The sequence below is a fragment of the Sceloporus undulatus genome, chromosome 2 (genome assembly GCF_019175285.1).
Source record: "Sceloporus undulatus isolate JIND9_A2432 ecotype Alabama chromosome 2, SceUnd_v1.1, whole genome shotgun sequence".
In the NCBI taxonomy this organism is placed as follows: domain Eukaryota; kingdom Metazoa; phylum Chordata; class Lepidosauria; order Squamata; family Phrynosomatidae; genus Sceloporus; species Sceloporus undulatus.
Window position 1 is genome coordinate 183,968,778 of NC_056523.1, and position 22,638 is coordinate 183,991,415.

The 22,638-nt window shown below is 42.3% G+C and overlaps 1 protein-coding gene across 1 annotated transcript in view; it reads left to right on the top strand.

The window, feature by feature from the left end:
• Positions 1-10,450, top strand: part of OLFM2 (olfactomedin 2) — a 209,856-nt gene extending 199,406 nt beyond the window's left edge. Inside the window, 1 exon segment of the mRNA XM_042448105.1 lies at positions 9,521-10,450. Coding sequence (XP_042304039.1) covers positions 9,521-10,198 — 678 coding nt within the window. The 3' untranslated portion in view covers positions 10,199-10,450.
• Positions 10,451-22,638: the final 12,188 nt, after the last annotated feature.

Here is a 22,638-nt window from a genome sequence, read left to right on the forward strand (position 1 = left end):
CATGCAGGTCAGCCAGAAAGTCTGGTAGATACAGCTTGATCAAGGGGGAGTTCAAGTTGACAGCAACTAACTAGCTAACTACCTGAGAAATTTTCTTGTTTTTCTTCCCTTTAACCAAAAAATGTTCCCACAGCAAGTAACATACAAAGATTGGTACAGTAGTATGATAGACCCTGCCATCAGGCTTACCATTTTGCCTATACAAAACAAGAAAATGCAGTTCACTGTCATAACCAGTTTGATGGAAATAGTCTAAGTGACCCATGGAGTAGTTTCTCTTTTCTTCCTCTGCTCTGCGGCCTGCTTGGATGACTGACACTGTTACTTTAGACAAAGTCCCATTCATTTCTCTCTCACTACTAGCTTAACATCCTTCCTTTCCTGGATTTCAGCAGTAGCTTTTTTAAATCCTCTTCTCTATGGTTATTGTAGCAGCCATTGCATCTTAGAGCTACTACACTCACTTGAAGGTTTTCATAATGTGAAGACTCATTTATGATCTTTGTGTGCACTGAGACTTGGGAGATTATTGTGCATGTATTTTTTGTCTGAAATGGGCACAGGACGAGATTGGGCTGCAATGGGGGGAAACAGGTGTTATTGCACACAAAATTTTTGCTGTGCTGACAGCCGGCCACCACCCTTCCCCAAGCCACTCTTATCCCACCAATTTTGGTACTACAGAAGCTTTTAGTACTTCAAAATTGGCCAACTCAGGGACAGGTGGTGGTTGACAACAGCAATTTCATGTGTGATAAGACCCATTTCCCCCCGTTCGGGCCCAACTCTGTCCTGTGCCCGGATTGGGCAAAAAATGGCTATGCGATACCCCTTAAATTCCAACTTGCAGATATTAATATCAGTTGGTAATATCCTTCTGCACTTTTGAAGGAACACAGATACCCAATTTTTCAAGGACTTGGCTACATCCCATGGCTCTATAACAAATGGTTCATTTAGAAGAAGACCTAAGAACGTTCTCTCCGCCTTCTGCTTCCACCCTTAAAGAGACCAAGGAGGAGAACTTTGTCTGATCATCCTCCAAGTGTGAAATCAATCTTGCCCGCCTCTTGCTATACAACATTCCTTTGGTTATTAAAAACTGCTGGGGCGTTTGATCAACAGAAAAGAGTGAAAATGCATTTTAACTCAGTAAATTAAAGGAGAGAAAACATTTAATAAAACAAGTGTAAATCAACCATAAAGGTTGTGGTATGTTTACTCAGACAGTCTCTGCAGTTGAGCTTCTTGGCAATGTAAAGCTGAAAGGAAACCATTAGAAGATATTTGGATGGCAAAATGCCCAGGATGTGGATTTAAGTGGAGTTTACAAAGAGTATCCCCAGTTAAGGAATCACAGGTGATAGAATGAGCTGGATGGCCTGTAGTCCCAGTTTCTCTTTCCTCCTCTCACTTCTCGCTTCATCCTCAGCTTGCTTCAAATGCAGCAAACTGAGTTCAAATTGCAAAGGCAGTGTGTATTCAGTTAACTCAGCAGAGGGAGAGAGAAGATGAAGGGACAGAATTTTGCCCTTCCCAGTAAGCTCAAACAATAGCAAATGGCTGCAGCTTCTCCTAGCTTGTGTGTTCTTTCTCATTTTGCCCTCTTGGCCACACTCTTTTGCTGCTTGGCCACGTGTTCCAGTTTTCATCTATAAAATCTCAGAAGGTATGCAGTTCTCTTGACACAGTGGGGAGCATGTTAGGAACACATGTGCTTTTCTGCAGCGATGCCAATTTTCTAATACAGGCTGAATGTCTCCACAATTTTGTAGTACCAAATGGAGATCAAACTAGTAGTGATAGTGAGTGCCTTATCCAGGTTGACAGTGGTCCAAGGTGTTGGGAGCCCTCTAGTCCACATCATGGTCTTAGTAATGTCTCTGGACGGAGGGCAGAGCTGTCCCTAGGCATTTTGCTAGTTGCGGCAAAGGACAAGATGGTATCTGCTCACCTTTCCTTTTTATAGAAAGAGGCTGACTGGGCGCGACTTCAGCACTATGTAATAGATGTGTTTCAGTTTTCATCTGGGAAATATTGAAGGGACTACAGTTAATGAAGAGGAATCTCATGCTACTGTTGTTGCTACTAAGTATTAACTAGTAGCCCTAGTTCATGTTAAGCATGAAGAAAGGCTAGGGTTAGGGCATTTTAGGACCAAGGGAGGCCTTTAAAAAAATGGAAGTGACCCAGAACTTGATTTTTGAGCCACTTGCTTTTGAAAAAAAGAAAAAAAGAAGAAAAGGGGGGACGGGGACTCTCGCCTGGCCCTATAACAGCTTGGAAGGGATAAAAATGAGGCAAAATTACCCCCTCCACATTCCCCAGAAGGCATTTTGAAGTAAAATGCCTTCTGGGGAATTTAGAGGGGACAATTTTGAAGCAAAAGCAATAGGGCTGCACTTCCTTCAGCCCTGCATTAGGAGCAGGGGCATCACTAAGGGCTGCTAGGAGTGTGAACTGCACTGGGTGACAACTCATGGGGGTGTCACTTGGTGCACTGGTGAGAAGGAGTACCTTCGGCATCTGGCATCTCTGCTGAGCAGAAAAGTGAGCCTCTTCCTTTTCCCACTTGGCCAGAAGCTCCATCAGACCCAGAAAGATTCCAAAGCAGCCACCCCCACCAGAAGCTGCTTGTGAGAAGGGGCTGGTTTCTGCATCTGGAAGCTTTGCTGGCTGGACAAGAAAGAGAGTCTCATCCCTTTCCTGCCTGACCAGCAGCACTGGCAAACCCAATAAGGATGTGGTGCAGCAGGAGCAGCCCACCACCACCATCATCTGCTGGATTATGGAAAGAGGAGGGGGGTGTGTTTAAAAAGATTTGCACTGGGTGTCAAATATAGTAGTTACACCACTGATTAGGGATCCAGTGGCCTGGTTGCAATTGTAATCGTATTAGGGGATTTCATAAGACCTTGCAACCAGAGGAGGCTGTTACTGATGCAAGGAGAGTGCTGTTACAAAGCCATGTCTAGAAGCTATTATCATCTTAAATTGCATGTTTGTATTTTCTCATGTTTTCAGATATTCATTCGCATAATCCATACTCTCCAACATTTCACAGATAAAAGCTGAGGCATGTGTGGCCAAGCAAAATCAGAGAGTAGTCAAGATGGCAAAGGTTATTAATGAGGAAAACAGACAAGCTAGGAGAGGTTGCAGCGGATTGCGTCAGCCTATGGAAAGGGCAAGATTTCACCTTCTCCTGTCCTCTCTCCCCTGCTGAGTAACTGAGTATGGTCAAGATCAGTTTGGTTTTCACTGAGCCTCCTGAAAAGGCCAAGATTCTGTCACCTCCTCTCCTCTCCCCACTGCTAAGTAAATTGAGTGCAAACTATTTTTACATTTTGAACTCAGTCTGCAGCAAATGAAATAAAATGAGAACAAAGGGGGAGAAGTGGGAGGAGAAGATAGAAACTTGGACATTTTAAATGCCATTGAAAAAGTGGGGTGACAGAAGATCAATCAGGAGTCTCCGTGCCAAATCAGGACAGTTGGAGGGCACTAGAATCCTCTAGCCATCTTGCCTCCCCAGTTGTTGTCCCAAACAATTAACTTTTCCAAACTCATGTTTGAGCAGTTTCAGCAGACCGCTTCCCTCAACATCAGTTGGCTCTGAATCACTAGTTGACAACACTTGGTAGCTACAAGACACCTTTTAAAATTTCCCACAACATCTCCCATGTAGCTGTGACTGAATCTACATGGCAGAAATTGAGCAGTTTGACACTGCTTTAACTGCTGTGGCTCCATCCTTTGGATTCTTGAGACTTGTAGTTTGCTGTGGCTCCAGAGCTCTCTGACAGAGAAAGCTAAATATCTCACAAAACTACAAATCCCATAATTCCATAGCATTGAACTATGTCAGTTAATGCGGTATCAACCTGCATTATTTCTGCAGTGCAGATTCAGTCTCGAGCATTAGGGAAAACCTAAAATGGTGGCTTCTAGACCCGACCATCTGCTATGGGGATCCCAGGGCAGGACCCAAACTGGGGTCATGATAGATGTCTGAAGGGACTTCCCATGTTCAAGTAAAGTATGTCCATCATGGCCAGTTTTTAACCATTATGTTATGTAGGTTTCCTCCTCTTCCTCCTCCTCCTCCTCCTCCTCTTCTTTCTCCTCCCCAGTCTTTGGTGTGAATTATATTTGAAACTTCAAAAGGCAGCTTGGAGCTTTGGAGAGAGAAAGAGGCTTTGGCGTAGGCACAGAACGCAGCTAATCCAATGCAGGGAGATGTCAGCTGCTCCATCAAACAGGCTTAATTGTTTAAAGAAGAATAAAAGGGGAAGAGAGCAATGGAGACCCCTGAGGGGGCTGCTCCGTGGAGCCCCAGTGTTAAGCAGTGAGCAGAGAAGCCTCCGGCAAAGTTTATACACTCAGGGCTTTCTGTCTCCTTTGCAAATGTTTGAGGTGAATGGTGGAGCTCAGAGATTTGGCATCTGGTCAGAGCTGCTGCTGATGAGCATGTTAATGGTCTGGCTTACTTTGTGCAATGACAAGTGATGGTGGGCAGAAGGATAGCACATTCCTTTGGCAAACATGGCTCTCAAAAGAGTTTGCTGAACAGAAGTAATATAGAAGGAGGAGTGCATGTGCAGAGGAAGTACCACTGGGCAAGGGAAGGGACTTAACCCTTTCCCTATATATTGGTTCTCCTCTGCAACAGTTACTACCGGTAGAGTTGCCAGTCCAGATTCTCCCAAGCCCTGAGATTTAAGCACTAGAAACTGTGACCTAGGGACTCAGACCCTTCTGGCATCACTGAAGGTGGACCCACTAGGACTGATACATTAAGCATCAAGCCAGATGAAAATCATAAGACATAGAAGCCTGTTGAAGGAGAAGTATGGAGGAAGATGCAAGTGGATGGACTAATGGAATGAGAAGCCTGGGTCGAGATAGCAAGGCCAGGGATGCAGGGTGGCACCATATACCTTACCAGAAAAGAGGACAAAGAAGGATGGAGATTTGCCTGAGAATTGCACATGCTTATATGCAGATGTAAATTTAGAAAGACGATTAATTTTGAAACTGGCTGGAAACATCCACTTTGTCTTATCCCATATAGACCCATAGATAACATAGTGGCGTGATATTTTCTCCTTTGCATCTGGCAGTATGCCTCTGTGAAACAGCATCTCCTAGAAAAGTTCATTCTCATCCTTTTAACCCCGGCCTGTTAGGAAGGCATCTATGGCTACTGCCACACTGCAGAAATAAAGTAGTTTGATACCACTTGAACTGCAGTTCAAGTGGTGTCAAACTACTTTATTCTGCAGTGTGGCAGTAGCCATAGATGCCTTCCTAAACAGGCCAGGGTTAAAAGGATGAGAATGAACTTTTCTAGGAGATGCTGTTTCACAGAGGCATACTGCCAGATGCAAAGGAGAAAATATCATGCCACTATGTTATCTATGGGTCATATGGGATAAGACAGAGTGGAAGTGTTCCCATGCCAGTTTCAAAATTAATCGTCTTTTAAATTTACATCTATGTATTCTCAGATTGTAGTTTTGTGAGATGCTTATCCTACCCGGTCAGAGAGCTCTGATGCCCCACCAACTGTGACTCCAGGGGTCTCAGAATCCATAGAATTCCATACATAAGCCATAGAAGTTAAAGTGATGTCAAACTGCTTTATTCTACAGCGTGGCAGCAGCCCATGTGCTTTGCTTTGCTACAGACCCCTTGGTTGCCACATATAAATTATAGGCTGATGCTTGGAACTTGTTTGTTCCTTTTCTTGAAAGGTTTGAAGTCTCCCACTTGTCAGACATTAGACATCCCTATCTGTCAATCAGTGTCCCTGCCCAGTCATCCCATAAATGAGAGAGTGCCATTTTAATCAATATAAGCCAGCTTCATCCACCCGAAGCTTCTGCTAACAAGGCAATGAAATTTCTGTCTCTCTTGGCTGTTTTCCATCTTCAGCTGTGATAGCTAGGATAAGCTCCAGGATATGCAAACACTTGTCCTTTGCTCTTCCACATGGTGCCCATGTTGGATACATCTCAGATCTTGGAAAAGTCCTTTTTTGAGTACAGATCCCAGAATCCCCTACTTGGCAGAGCTGGTGATGGGAAGGCCTTGTTGATGGGGGGGGGGGATTCTGGGATGCTCCAAAACAGAAACTTCTGCAGTCTGACCATTTACCATCTTTATATACATGCATGATAATCTCTCATTTTGTAATAGCCTGGGAAAGGGGAGACAACTCTCAGGATGATGAAAAATTATGCTTACTAACTAAAAAGCCAGATATATTTAGCCCTCTAGTTGTTTTAAAGCTTTTTGGAGGGAAGCCTAGAAAAAGAATGCAAAAGGCAATCCCTAATTTTATACATATAAGCATTAGGTATTACAAAATTATGTTAATGCTTCCATATTGCCTGCATTTGCTTATCAAAGCAGAGGTCTTCAGAAATCTTAATCAAGACAACTGCAGTATTTTGGACTGGCAAATGGAAAGTATATGGATGGAGACCTGCAGTTTTATGTGTTGTGAGCAGATGTTAGAACAGATAATATTCAAGGGTTCTGTTAGTGTGTCTCGGATAAATGAAAAGGAAATGTTTGGAAACCGCAAATTTTTTAGAGGAGGGAGAGAAAATCAAGTTTCTTTATTGAAGCCTAGAGGAGCTAAGGTTATCGCAGTCAGCTTTCAATTTTCATGGGGACAGCCCCCCTGCAAAAGTAAAAAAGCTGAGACTATAGGCCCAGTAATTCTTTATGTTTGTAGCCTGAGAGAACACTTTTCTAGGCAGAAGTTGACTGTATAATCATGATGGAGGACCTACAGATGTCTAGAGAGAACATATTTTTTCAGTGGCAGGAGCAAATACAGTAATCTGCAAATAATCAAATCTGTGAATGCTTAATCTGCACGTGTGGAGGGACAATATTAAAATCCACTCCATCGCCTTTTTCAGGAAGAACCTTGCATTAATAGTGTTTACCTTCTCTTATGCCCCAAAGCTGAGGTCTGATGCAGAGGAATATTGTTACAGAGAGTACCCACTAAAAGTGAACCTGTTCAAGTCTTCCTTTTATTACAGAGATGTTCCTCTGTATAGTTTTTATGTGGAGGGTGGGGAGGTTTGTTATACATCCATTTTCTGACATTTGCAGTGGATAACATAGGTGATGAAGCTATTATTACATGTAGTAAAATCATGTCAGGTATATCTTTTGTGGTCTACAAAGTCTATTGTCTTAAAAGTATTTTCCTTGATAGGCATAAACCCCGCTGGACAGATATCTCTTGAGCAGAGCAACACACAATAGGGTATTATGTAATGTTTCTTTCTGTTCCTTCAGTTCACTCCTTACAAGTATGTCCCTCATATTCCTGGTTCTTTTAAATGAATTCTGAGACTTGGCTTACAACCTGATATGTGTTGAACTATGTACCAGTTTAGTTCTGCATAATGTCTTGCAAGCTATTAGTAACATACTTGAAAGTATCAGTGGAATTCAGGTGATTAGACTTTTTCCTTAAAAGATCAGAATGTGTTGTCAGAGACATTTTGAATAACCTTTGAGACACCATTCTGCATGGATATCCTCTACACAACAAGTTTTCAGTCCATGGAGAAGCTTTGTTTCTAATATTGGTTTCACTTGAACAGTTCTGCTTTAGTTCTGGAAAATATCTCTTGCTTTACTGCAGCCTGGCAATTTGAATAAGATGCATCCAGTGAGAACCAATTTGTCTCTATTTGTGCTAGGCCTTCGTTTCTGGGGATGGAAGAGGTAGAAAGATCCCAGGTGCTTTGCAGATTCATACATCAGCTTGTTTTATGCATAACCTCCAGTCTACAAGGAACGGAAATTATAGACACACTTAAAGCACTGCTTAATGTTTCTGGTTATTTTAATTTTCTTCTCCCTTCCCAACCTTATGTTTTCTATAGATGGCCGACATAACTCTTTGTTGACAAGTGAGCTTATTTAATACTCACTGGTAGCTTGATATGATCCTTATCCGAGATGAGATTTTCATCTTTTTGTGCTGATTGGCCCCAGAGGCAGAATGTTAACCCCCTTTTCCCATATGTGTCAAATTTCCCTCTCACTGTCCAGAAAGTTTTCTTTAATATCTCCCCCTACTTCTTTCTATTATATTGGAAAGCCTTTGCTCATCTCATCATTAGGTACTGAAGCCTTCCATCTGGCAGTGAGGATTTGCAAGAGCCATCTGAAACTTAATTCTACCGATCTGTTTTTATCCTAATTTATTTTTACTTTATTTTTTGCTTGAGACATCACATGCAAAGCCTCTATTTGCTTAGTCTGTTTGCTAAAGGCTCCAGTCAGTTAACAACTGAACGAATACTATCCTTGCTGAATAGGGTGCTGAGAATTTGGAGGATCTAGGATTAATAATCATGTGCTATGTGATACCTTCTGTGTCTGAGGAATTAGGGAAGACGTGTGTTAGGCATATTTATGAGTTAGAGTGCTACCCTCTCCTGGCCTGCAAAGACTCAGATAAATTCTGCAAGACCAAGGAAGAGATCAAAGTCCTATTGCAGAATACATGTTTTCTGTGCAGAAGGTCCCAGGTTCTGTCCTTACCACCTCTAGGTCCAAGCATCTCAAGTAGCGAGACTGGGAAAGTAAGACACTTTCACAGTCTTGTTATTAGAAGCATTCCTTCCAGAACTCCTTGAATGCCACTGACAGTCAAAGAACACAATATCCAGCCACCCCCAAAACTAGACATTTTAGACTGCAGTACCCACCATTGCTGTCTATTGGGCATGATGGCTGGCCTTCATAGTCCAAAACATCTGGAAAAAGCTAGATTGTAGAAAGTTGAACAAGATGGATCAACACTCTCACAGACCACAAAGTGCTGTGTTCCAAGTTTATCCCTCTTTGATCCTTGATGTATCTCCTTTCCTCCTTTTCCTCATCCTCCCTCTTCCTCGCCTCCTTTCCCTCCATTTCAAGGTTGACATATTTCCTCTCATGTCAGATGAGTGTGATTGAAGAGACAGGGTCCATGGTGGCATGGGGGGGGGGGGTTGAGATTGGATTCCTCCCACCCTTTGAGGATGGATTTCTTCCCCATTCTCAGAAGGGCAAATTTCAAATCATCCTATGGAACCTGCAATGTCTCTTGTAGATTGCAGGTTGGAGGAAGGATTTTGCTATGAAGAAAATGTCTTTTGTTTTTTCAACTTTAGCCATCATGAAATATTGTGTTTGCCCTGTGCTTGTTGTGGTTACACTGACCTGAAAAAGAGTAGTCCTAGGAGAGCCAGGGTAGTGGAACAGTTAGAGGGTTGGACTAAAACTTAGACGATCCGGGTTCAAGACCTCATCCACCATGAAACTCCCTGGAAGACCTATCACTCTCTCTCACCAACTTCAGACAATTGATGTGAGAATAAAGTGGGGAGAAGACACTGGTCCACCAGCTGGACTCCTTGGAGAAAAATGGGCTATAAATGTAACTTGTAAATATATAAATAAAGGCTATTCTAATTTCCCTTTGGTTGTTCCTCAGGTTTGGTACATGGATGGCTACTACAAAGGCCGCCGTGTTCTGGAATACCGCACCCTCAATGACTTCATCACAGGCCAAAACTTTGTCCAACACCTGCTGCCTCATCCCTGGGCTGGTACCGGCCATGTGGTCTTCAATGGGTCCCTCTACTACAACAAATACCAGAGCAACATTGTGGTGAAGTATCACTTTCGCTCCCGGAGTGTTGCCGTGCAGCGTAGCCTCAACACTGCCGGCTACAACAACACCTTCCCATACTCCTGGGGTGGCTTCTCCGACATCGACTTTATGGTAGATGAGAATGGGCTCTGGGCAGTCTACACCACCAATCAAAACGCTGGCAACATTGTGGTCAGCAGGATGGACCCCATCACACTGGAGATTCTCCGCAGCTGGGACACTGGCTATCCCAAACGGAGTGCCGGAGAGTCCTTCATCATCTGTGGCACCCTCTATGTGACCAACTCCCACCTGGCAGGAGCTAAGATCTATTTTGCCTACTACACAAACACTTCTAGCTATGAGTACACGGATATTCCCTTCCACAATCAGTATTCCCACATATCCATGTTAGACTATAACCCCCGAGAGAGGGTTCTGTACACCTGGAACAATGGCCACCAGGTCATCTACAATGTGACTCTTTTCCATGTCATAAAGACTTCTGGGGAGTTATAATACCATGAGCGGAACTGTCTCAGTTGTCATTTGGTTCATTTTTCTCTCTTATCCTTGTGGGGTGTCTGTGTGGGGTTGGGTTGCACACTGTGGCCTGGGAAAATTCCGTGATGCCGTTATTTCTACATAATAAAACAAAGATCTCTCTCTCTTTCTCTCTTTCTCTTTAACTCTTTCTCTTTTTCACTTTCTCTCTCTCTCTCCTGTGGTTGATGACGCATGGATCTAGTTTGGGCTATTTTGGGTGGGGAGGGAGGGACTTTTTATTTTTTTTATTTTGTATCAGTTTTCTTTTACTTATTTACTGGTGGCATAATAAAGATGATCTCGTTGAGGTTGGACAGAGTTTGAGCCCTTCTTGGTTCACTGATTCATACTGGTAAAGAGAAAAGTTTAACCTTCTACTTGGGATATGGTTGCTACCTTTGAATCTAGAGCCATCTCCTTCGAATCCAAAGTAGCACAGGGAAATCCTCCATTTGAGGCCGATCCTACACATGAGCCATTCCCATGGGAGGTTGCCACCTATCAACTCTGTGGTTTCTACCTACATAGACACATAAGATGCAGAAGGAATTCATCAAGGAATTTATCTAGAGTGTTTGAGGGATTCAACCTTCTGAATCCCAATATGACTTGACCTGATTCATAGATTTACACCCATTAGTTAAATGTGCAGATCAGATCTAAATTACCATTCTAGTTTCACATATTCTCACACTGTTCTCAGCTCAAAACATATCAAAGTCAAAAGCAGAAAAATTCCCTTTCTTCAACTATGACTCCCAGAATCCCCCAGTCAGCATGGCCCATTCTAGACAATAGGAAACTATGGTCCAGAAAAACTGTAATTCAACCTGTAAGCAAAACATTTTCTAATGTATACATTAAGGAGAAGAAAATTTAGAAATGCCCATTTGGGGAGAGAATAGGTTTAACATATGTATTTAAATGCAACACATTCGTGTGGTTTTTAAAAATATAACTTGAATGTATGTTAATTCAAAAAAAATCCACCAAACAGTGATACCTTTATTGGCCAACTGAAATGCACAATATTCTTATTGCAAGCTTTCAAAACTCTACTGGCTTCTACATCAGGTAAGATGTTATATACCTAACAGAAGAAAATTTAGAGATGTTAGTAAGATGCCTGCATTTTGTTGTTTCTGTCCTTAGTTAAGATGGTATGAGGAGGATATCTTTAGCAGGCTGGCCCCTCTTCCTCTGGCCATGCGACTATTGGGCAAAGTCCAGGAAGCAGTCACCCAGCATTGCAACAGAGAGCCCAAGGTAATGGAGGGACACCAGGGCAGCTTTGGAGCCAGAATACTTTGGCTGCTCCTGGAGTATTCTGATCCATGAGGACCCAGCCATGGTAATTGAAACCTGTTTGGGCACATCACACTCTCTTAGTCTCAGAGGAAAGAGATGTTGGCAAGTCTCTGAGTAAATCTTACCCCCCATACCCTATAAGAGTTAACTGAAGGTGCACAACTACAATATACACACAGAGAGTATAATTCAGTGAGAAAGCACCCATTGGGACTGCTGAAGGGCACAGGTTCAATCTTTGAAATATGATGTTAAAAGAATCAAGTACCACGTAATTGGAAAGATCTCTCCCACAAACTTTAAAAGCTGCACTACTAGTACTATACTGCACCACACTGGATAGGCAAAGTGTCTAATCTACTACAAGAGAGTTACCTTCATTTTTAAAACTACTAAAACCATCATTTTTTTTCAAAAGAAGGACACACAAATGAAGTGCCATTTTTAAGCAGACATATTCTCCCATTCTTACCATGGCTGCTTTTCTGTGCCTTTCTTACGACAACTGGGGTAAGTAATGCTCAGCATGTGCCACCAATCAGATAAGAAAAGATGTTGACTAGAGATGGAAAAATGATTCAAAACTATTTTTAATGGTGAAAAACATATGTTGAGAAACTCTAATGAGAAGAACCCTAGACTGTTGATAATCTTCGCAGTTTGGGATTTAGCAATAGCATTTACATTTCTATACCACTTAATAGTGAGCTCAGCAATCTCTACATGGTTTATAATCTCGTGTACAATCAACAAGCTGGGTACTCATTTTGCCAACCTATGAAAAGGTAGAAGGTTTAGTTAACCTTGGAACCCTGGGATTGAACTCACATTGTGGTGACAGTACTGGCATTTAACCACTGCGCCACCAGGGCTCCTCACTCACTTATTCTGCACAAAAATTGCATGCACATGCTCTACATAAAAAATACAATTTTTCTGTGTTGAAAATAACAGGTGTGATTCTGTATCAGCTACTTTGCTATGAAACCACTTTTCCTACATAGCTAAGTAGGGCCAACCCCCAAATCCTACTTAGCAGATAGAAAATGTGTGTGTGTGTGTGTGTATGTGTGTGTTTACCTATCAGGGACATAGCCGGGGGGGGGGGGGGTTTGGGGGGGGGGCCCCCCTTTCTGTTTGAAAAAAATGAATGGTGTGTGCTGCTGTGCCACCACACCCAAACCCCATTATAATGGTTTCACTTAGTCTGGACCCCCCCTTCCAAAAATCCTGGCTACGTCCCTGTACCTATCAACCAGGAATCAGCTGAAAAGCATTCCTATCCATTTCCCTGAGATCTCTGATAGAATTCTCCCTTTTACCAGAGTTTGCTCAGGGGAGAGGATGGGTGGGAATGTAAGTCAACTGCTTCCCTATCAACAGGGGAACATATCCCTATTGCTTGCAGCAGCAGCTGCCCAATACGTCAGAACTGGACTTTCATGTTCCCTAAATATTCTCTAAACTAGAGAATACATAACCATCATGAATATAAACCAGTCACAAATGTATAACAGGAAGAAACTTCCTAAAATTACTCACTGCTGCCTCCAAGAAGAAAACTACTGAAGAACTCCATCCCTAATGTTGAAGATCAGAAGGAAACATGCCCCTTCTAATGAGAAATGATATTCCCAAGAGTAGCTGCATGAGTCTGTGTTCTGAGCACCACCAGACTGGACTACTTGCTGCCAGTCAGAGATCTACAGGTTGAGATGGATGAAGAATCTGATCTGATATAAGACAGCTTCTCGAGAAGGAGGCAAGCTGAAGGCAACAACTTTCCCACAACTTGGTTAACAATTTGGCCACCCTTTTCTGAATACAGATTATACTGGTTGGCATTCAACGAGGTTGAGGCTTTCAACAGATACTGCTTGGAAGAAAGTGCAGCCAGACCAGTGATTCATACAAAGAGACAACAAGCATCCTTTTTTGCAGGACAGTTGCTGTGCCAACACAGGATGCATTGGTGAGCAATTTTATTCATTTGACTGGTCTTATAACACACCTGCACAGTTTTTGACACAGAGGTTGTAGATCAACAGAATCAAGTGTCTGCCCGTGGTTCCCCATTCTTGGTAAGACTGTAGCAAATTGCTATTCAGAGTGAATGATGACTTACACTGTGAGTTTTCTTTGAAAGTGAGCAGAATAACTTAGTTGCTGCAATAGTCATATTATGCCCTGGGCAAAACAACTCTGTCTCCTTGTCCCTCCAGCAGAATTTTCGAGGTTCAAAGGTCTGTGAGTTTGCAGAGTTTGTTTTAAATATGCTTCTTGGGGGTTCAGCAAACTTGTGAGATGATACAGGAGAAAAGCAAATCCACATCACCAATGAGGAAACATAGAGAAATAGGCAGCACTGTGTCCCTTCTGAAAAGTACATTTTTGGCCTTCCAGAAACCAATTACCGTGGAATCTCAGAGTTATGAACACTGCAGGGGCTATAATGTTTGGAGTTCTGAGCAAGGCTAGATTAGCTGTGAGACTATGCATGCTATAGTGCAGTGCCCTGGGTAATCTGGCTTCCTTTCAGCAAAATGAGCTGTGTTGAGTATGCCTGTTATGGGTAGGGTGACATTAGCAGTCAGGAGATGCTCTCTCTGTCTAAAGCTGTAATTCCTGTGGCCTTTAAATGCTGGACAAAAACATAGCTCATGAATCACAGGAACTGTGAAGCTCTGGTCTATGCTTCTAATGAGACTTCTTGTGTTGAATTTTGAACTTTATCCTTGATTCTTCAGTGTCACACTGGCTGCATCTTCACCTGTTCTGTTCATCTGCCTCCATGAAGCTCTTTAAAAAAAAAAAGAGTTTATTGAATAAAAAACATATAAACTAATAACACATAACTTTCACTCCCATACATATCCAACACAAACTAAAGGCATACATACCTACATACATGGATTCATTTAACACAAAGAAAGCTCTAAAGGTGCTCCTTCACTATCCTCTTTACTCACCTGCCCTTTTAAACCTGTTCCAGATAAAGTGGTTTTCATGTTATATACAGAAATCTATATGGAAATCCAGCTCACTGTACAAATCAGTGCATAGGGGAACACAGATTAATTGAGTTGTGCCATATACTGGTTTGAGTGTTAGACTATGACTCTGGAGACCAGGGTTCAAATCCCAGGTCATCCATGAAAACCCACTCTCTCATACTCTCTCAGCCTCAGAGGATAGCAATGGCAAACTCCCTCTGGTTTCCTTTCCAAGGTCCCTGTTGATTCATGGAAGCATACAGTTCTCTTTTTGGGGAAGGAATTACACCAAAAAAGGTACTGAGCAATTCTGCCTTTTCACTATGACCTCTTAGCATTCTACCATCTTTACTGAGCATAGGCCCCCGTTTCCTTGGACATTCTCTTGCAACCATTGCATCTGAAACCCCCTTTTTGTTGCTCCCTGCTTCCCTAGCCAATCTCAGCTCATTCTGAGTTTTAGCTTTCTTTATACTATTCCTGCAAGCTTGGGCCACACATCTATACTCTTCCCCAGTCTTTTAACTTTGCATGTCTAGTCTTGGGATTCCACCCAATATTTCCTGGAACTTGTTGAAATAAGCTTTTCTGAAATCCAAGGTCCATGTTTGACAATACCCCTTTTTGCCTTGTCCCATAGTTGTACATTCCAGCATTATATGGTCACTTCCCCATAAAGTACCAACTACCTTGATTTCAGTGATCAACTCCTTTCTATTTGTTAGGATCAAGTCCAGGACTGTGATTCTTTGGAGATTACTTTTGCTCCTGGCATAGATGTAGGATGTAACTTTAAGAAGATGGATCTTATTGCATTCACCCTTCACTGGGCAGCAAGCATCCTGTTTGCAACCTGGGCTTCTCTCACATCTTTTCATGAATGGGATTTTCCTGTTCTTGAAAAGCTGCAGCAGAAGCCCAGGTTGCAAATGGGCTGCCTGCTTCCCAGCAATAGGTGAATGCAATAAGATCCACCCTCTTAAAATTATACCCCACATCTATGTCTGGAGCTGTTCCTTCCTCTGCCTTTTGAAAGAGTATCTGCAGGACACATCAGGAATTTGTTGGACAGCCTATGCTTATCAAACTTAGTCTCCCAACAGATATCAGAGTAATAAAAATCCCCCGTAAGTACTAATTCTTGTATCTTTCAGATTTCTTAGGCAGGTTACAGACCGCCCGTTTGGGGCAGCCTGCACCTGCCCCTTTCCCCACTGTATCGGGGCCTCAGCTGCCAGATCGGCAGCCTCCAAGACCCCGAGCCACCGTTTCGGAGCTCCTTCTTACACCACAGAAAGGGTGCTCTAGGTGCCCTCACGCGGCGCAAAGACATCACGTCCACGCCGCCTTGTTTGGAGGTGGCACGGTCGTGACGTTGTAATGGCGGCAGCCGTGTGGAACGGCCGCCGCCATTTTGTACGGACTCAGTCTGTGCTAGGGTTAGGGGTGTCTGAGTCTGTCCTAGGGTGCTCGTCTGTAACAGGCCTTAGATTTGTTTCTGAAAAGCATTATCCACCACTTCTTCTTGGCTTGGTGACTTGTAGTAGACACCTACCACAATGTTACGTTTATTTCTCTTTACCCAAATGCCCTTAACTGGTTCCTTCTCGTGCATTTCTATACAAGTGAATTTGTCCTTGACATATAATGTTACTCCCCCTCCTTTTCTGCCACATATATTCTTTTTAAGTAGCTTATATATCCTTCAATTGTTATATTCCAGTCAGGGAAGTCATCTCACAGGGGATGCACATGCATTTCTGTGTTTTGGGTAGTATAGATATTTTCCTCATAGACTAATGCATGTTTGTACTTTTTCTCCCAACTCTGTATTTTAGCCATTCACATTTTATAAAGCGTGCATTGTTTTATGGGCACCCTATTTCTCCGACATGCCCCATAAACTTCACAAGTGTATAAATTCTTGGAGCAAGGTGTGTTTCTTCTCACAATGAGTCTCAGGATGTTGAAAAGGTTTTTCCCCCCTCTCTCATAAGACTCTAAGATGCAAGAACTGTCCTTCCCTAAGGTCAGTCTGTGACTACACATTAAAGGAGAAACCATATAGCAGTCAGTTTGTTCCCTCTTCTAAGTGCAGTCAAGAGGGACCATTTTGTTCAAAGAAAAGACAATGGGGTAAGGAATGCTTAATTCTTCCCCTTCCACCCACTTCAACTCCCATAATCCCCAGATAGGGTGGTTAGGTTGCTTCATAATGTGTGGTGTACCAAGCTTCTGTTAAACTTACCAGCTTAACGGTGTCTGCACAGACTGAAGCATCTGGTTTTTTGAGCTTGTAAAATTATCATTAATTGGGAAATATGCAATGGACATACATTACAAAAATGTAATGGGAGAGAAGAACTATTTATTCCAATATTAGCTGGGGCTTTATGAAGGTAGTGAAGAGTTGTATTTATCCATTTATCATTATCAGTTCTAAAACAATACAAATAATAGATAATAAGGCTGCAATCTGATGCATGCTGATTTGGGAATAAGCTTGCTCAGCATAGTGGGATTTACTTCCAAGCATTTTAATGTTAGTGTTAACTAATGATACAATGTAGTAGTTAATGTGATAGTAAGCAGTTAGTATTGGAATGATACAAGTAACATCCATCTGATCTGAACACTGATATTTGGAAATTCTGTACAATTTGTGTTTCATATAGTTGCATCTATGGAGTTTATCACAGATTAAATCCATGCTGACATACAGCAGGTTGTATCCATCTGGAACAGATCTTAGCACACTGTCCAGAGCCCGGGCAGTAGGCAACCCAAATCCAACCCAAGCTTCTCTGGCAGCTTTTCAAGAAAAGAAAAAAACCCTGGTTGGATATGGGCTGCCTACTGCCTGGGCTCTGGGCAGTGCAATAAGATTTGTTCCAGATGGTTACAACCTGCATCCATCCCAGCATAGATTTCATTTGTGATAATCTCCTAAAACAGAAGTATATTATTTACATGATGCAGATGCATGTTCTTTCTAGTTGTGAAGCAATCCCCAAATTTTGAGTCTGGCTGTATACAGTTCTGATTGGCTGGTCTCTGTGTCAGGGAGGAAGGAAGGTTGCCCTATTCTCAGAGATAGGTTGTGCATAGGCTAATTGACAATCCTTATCCCAGTCCTAAAGCCACTAAGCAAAAGAATCTTGTGAAACTTTTGAGACTGACTGTGAAAAAGAGGTTGTAGCATAAACTTATGTAGACTTGCTCTACTTAGGCTACAACTTATTTTGCACGATTAGTCTCAAAGGTGGTACAAGATCCCTTTTCAAACTGGTATTCCAGACTAACATGGCTAGGCCTTTGAATGCTAAAGCCACTATTTTTTTTTTTCTTCTCAGAACTTTTGTGTCATTCTCAAAGGCACCTATACATCAGAGCTAATTTCATTGTTTAAATAATAAAAGCATCCTGGAGACAGAATGAATTGCTGCACAACGTTGAAGTAGAGAAACAGACTGAGTATTTTTTTGGAGGGGGGGGGGGGATTCCTCAAAATATAGGGTCAGAATTCTACATCGTCTACTTAGTTACTATGCATAACTAGGTAGCAACCCAACCCACAAAACTACTTTACCAGCCATTAGTTACACCAAGAGATTTGTTCTGCTATCAGTCAGCACATGGGTGGATGATATTTCACCCTCTCCTGGCAGCAAAGTTATGAATTGCAAGAGGGCCCTGCTTCTGGTTGTCACTGCATTGCTCACTGGTAGGAAGAAGTGGAAAAGTCATCCATCTCCATCCTGATTACCAGCAGAAGAGACCTCCTTCTCTTGCTGTGGCTTTTCCTCCATAAAAGAGGTCTGGAGGGCATTTATGATAATGGTAATAGCACCATGATCATGAGTACATAGGTATTTTGAATACAGACTAGTTATGGATGCATAACTCTATGTTGTACATCCATAATTGTTATACTGAATGCCAGTGTATATCTCTAGTATAATCTTCTTTAGCCTGGCACTTTCCAGATGTGTCAGACTACAATACCCATCATTCCTAGCCAGCTTCCAAAGCATCAGGGACAGTTCCAGGGTTCCATTCCATGTGCTGCACATGTGCCAGCTGAGATATAAAATTAGAATGGAAAGACATATAATTTCCTGTAAAGGTATGACTGATGTTGTTTTTCTTTTCTGAACTGGAAAATAAAGTATGTAAAACAGCTGCTATACATTCAAACCATGTATAATATGAACATCATGGATATGCGTCTTAAAAGGTATATCGCATAGATACTGCTGTGATTGGCTGCATTTCCCTGTGATTTTATGTACAGCAGCAAACATGAAGTACTAGCTGCTTTAAAAACCAGCCCCATGGTCTCAGATTTGACATTTTGACAAAAACTCTTATCTCGAGATTCCAGATGTTAGACATGCACACCAAAGTTAAAATGGATCATTCAGAAAGAACCATTACACTTTGTAATGTTGACTGCAGGAATGATAATTGTAGGAAAGAATATCACTGAAGGGTACAGAGACTCCGAATGAGTGAACAACAAGCCTGTGTGTGTTTGGAGATGAGGGGGGGGAGAGAGAGAGAGAGAGAGACTACATTTCAGGACGAATACCCTGCACTTTGTCAGCTGGAGATAACTCTTGGAGATCTACAGTAGGACTCACCTCCAGGCTTGCTATCTGTCTGCATCCAGTCTAGATAAAACTCCTGGCATACCCAAGTGGACATTTGTTCAATTCACAAACTTATCCTACAGCTCATCTCAGGGAATGACACTGAATCAACATCAAAGGCAGGCAACCTTCACATGACAAGTGATCTTAGATCTGAAAAAGCCTCTTTCAAGGAGGCAAGCAGGGCACCAACAGATTAATTCTGTGATCAACCTTTGTGTGTGTGTGTGTGTGTGTGAGAGAGAGAGAGAGAGAGAGAGAGAGAGAGAGAGAGAGTAGGAAATAACCACAACATTTTGCTCACTGAAGTTAAAGGTCATAATGCTTCTCCCTATCTCCATCTACACAAGGCAACTGACCCCTGAATCCCATTTCAAAATCACTAAGGTTGGTGTCACCCCTCACTGACCCCCTCCCATGGCAGACCATACAGAATACTCAGTAATGTTTTCTGTACCAATGTTACTCATAAACCACAATTCCTGTATGTCACTGAACATGATGATGATGATGATGATAATAATAATAATAATAATAATAATAATAATAATAATAGTTTATTTATATCCTGCTTTTCCAATTTTTGATCAAAGCGGCATACAAGTTTAAGTAAAAAAACATCAAGATAAAAACAATTAAAACAGTATCTAAAAACAGCCACAATAACAATAAAAGCAACAGGTTCAGCTGAGTGGGGAAATCCATAAACATCACAAGGTCGTCAAGCTGAGGGGGTGAAACATGAAGTAACATCTCATGGGGGGAAGGCTTGAGAAAAGAAGAAGGTCTTAAGGTTCTTCTTAAAAGTATCTAAAGATGTGGTGGAGCAGAGCTCATCTGGAAGATTATTCCATAATCTTGGGGCCGAGATGGAAAAGGCCCATTGAGAGGTCCTTGCATAATGTGCAGTTGGGACCTCTAGCAGATTCTTCCCTGCTGACCTGAGTGAGCGGGGTGGATTATATGGGGAGAGGTGGTCCTCCAAGTACCCTGGGCCCAAGCCATTTAGGGCTTTATAGGTCATAACCAACACCTTGTATTGAGCCCGGAAGCGCATAGGCAGCCAATGAAGATCTTTCAGGATTGGTGTTATATGATTTGACCTGGAACACCCAGCGACCAGTCTCGCTGCCATATTTTGCACTAACTGTAGCTTCCGAGTTTGGTACAAGGGTTGCCCCATGTAGAGCGCATTGTAGAAATCCAATTGAGAGGTTACCAGAGCATGTACTACAGTTTCAAGGTCCCTCAGGTCCAGGTAGGGGCGCAGCTGGCGTATCAGCCGAAGCTGATAACAAGTACTCCTGACCGCCGCATCCACCTGAGATGACAGCTGGAGCGACGAGTCCAGGAGCACTCCCAAGCTGCAAACCGAGTCCTTCAAGGGGAGCGTGACCCCGTTCAGGACAGGATGGCAAATCTCACCACCCGGACCCGGGGAACCTATCACCAGTACTTCCATTTTTCTGGATTCAAACTGAGTTTGTTTTCCCTCATCCAGCCCATTACTGACTCCAAGCAGGCATTTAGAGGAGAGACGCCATCCCTAGTCACTACATCTGTCGGAGACACACAGAAACAAATTTGGGTGTCATCAGCGTACTGATAACACCACGCCCCATATCACCGGGGCAATAGTTGTGATATAAATACCAATAAAATTAAAATTATACTTTTAAATTATAATACCATACGGACAGACTAAATGTATTTACATGTACATCATGTGGTTAAAGTGAAAATTTGGTAAGATGCAATGTTGTTGGTTTTTTTAATTAAAATTTCAAATTTAATTTTAAAAAAACCTGAGGCATCTCCTTTCTACTGAGCCTTGCCCAACTCACACCTTCTCTCCAATGTTTTAAAGGGATGCAGGCAAATGGCACAGCCTGTTTCGGCCAAAAGGTAGCTGTTTGGTGTTAATCGGGTGTTACCTGCTGCAGTCTGAACCCTGCACACTCCCTCCCCCAGTGACACCCCTGATTTCAGCACCTCCAATGGGGTTAAAATCCCGCACACACACACACAGAAGCAATGGTAGCTGGTGCTGACAATGTCAGGATGGGAATAAATCCACTCTGGGTTTTAGCCCAAACTTTAAAGAAGTACTTCCAGGATGCTGTGCTAACTTGGGGGAATAGATACAGCACCTTGGGAAGCTCCCAAGATTCAGATTAAAATAGAGAGTCAATTCATTGGCCCATTGAACTTGATCTCACTAGCTGGCATGGGGAGCTGGCAAGCTAAGAAAGTGCAGGACAAAGCAGGTGGCACCTGCAAGTCTGCTCTCTGAGGCAGAGGAATAGGTGGAAGGCTCAGGTGGAAGACTGCTGCTGTGGTAGCCTTCCAACATCTGCTCTTGAGGCAGATGCCTCCTTGCACCTAATGGTGATTTTGGGCAAGTCACATTTTTGCAGCCTCAGAGGAAAGCAAAGGCAAAACCCTTCTGAACAAATCTTGCCGAGAAACCCCTGTGATAGGTTAATCTGATGGTTTCCAAATGTCAGAAATTACTTGAAAGCACAAAATGACAATCTAATAAAAACCAAGGGCGGTATGGGGTATAAATCACATAAATAAATAAGTAAAATAATGGTCAGAGTGGCATCTGTCTCTTTGCATCTGTGTACAATCTCTGTATGTTTCATCTCTCTCGGGTTATGAAAAATCTTCTGTTTCACTCCAGTAACACTATCTATCTCTTCAAGGACTTCTCTTCTCCACACCAAAAGTTGAGGAGGAAAAACCCAGCAAGATCTGACACATATTGACATTATTGTTTCAGATCCCATTCTAAGAGAAATTGACTTTACAGCATTTACTTTCGGAGCTTCTTGATTACCATTATGAAAGAATTTACCACCAACTATCATCCTACACTGCCCTGGGTCTCTTGTTGGGAGAAAGGAGGGGTGCTAATTAATTAATTAATTAATTGACTGTTTAATTAAATATTAATTATGAGGGAGTTCCCACTTAAACATCTCAAGAGAAGAAAGGGTTTGGAGGACAGCGGTGGAAGGCATAGCAGTTTCTCATCATTCTAGCAAAATGACTCAGCCTGTCATTCAAACTCCTCTGTGTTGCTTCTGCCATTTGCTTCAAGCAAAAGATTGTGATGAACTTGAAAGTCCATCTTCAGGTGAGAAACATCTATGGGATTTCAAGGAGATCAAATGAACTTTAATTATTTTTTTAAAAATAAAAAACAAAATCCTGACATCTTCTTCAGCAGTTATGCTATTGTATGAGGGACTTTATGCATTACAGCTATGCACGCTGGTTCCCATGCATTGTGCCACATTGGTATTCAGTACAGGGACTGCATCATGCTAGCATGGCATAATTTCCTAGTCTCAAGGTGGTAATTTATGTAGCTTTGTTAGTTTCCAAAACATTGTGCAGGTCAGCAAATATCATATCAAAAAACCTTTACAATAGTCTTGTAAGGTAGGCCAGT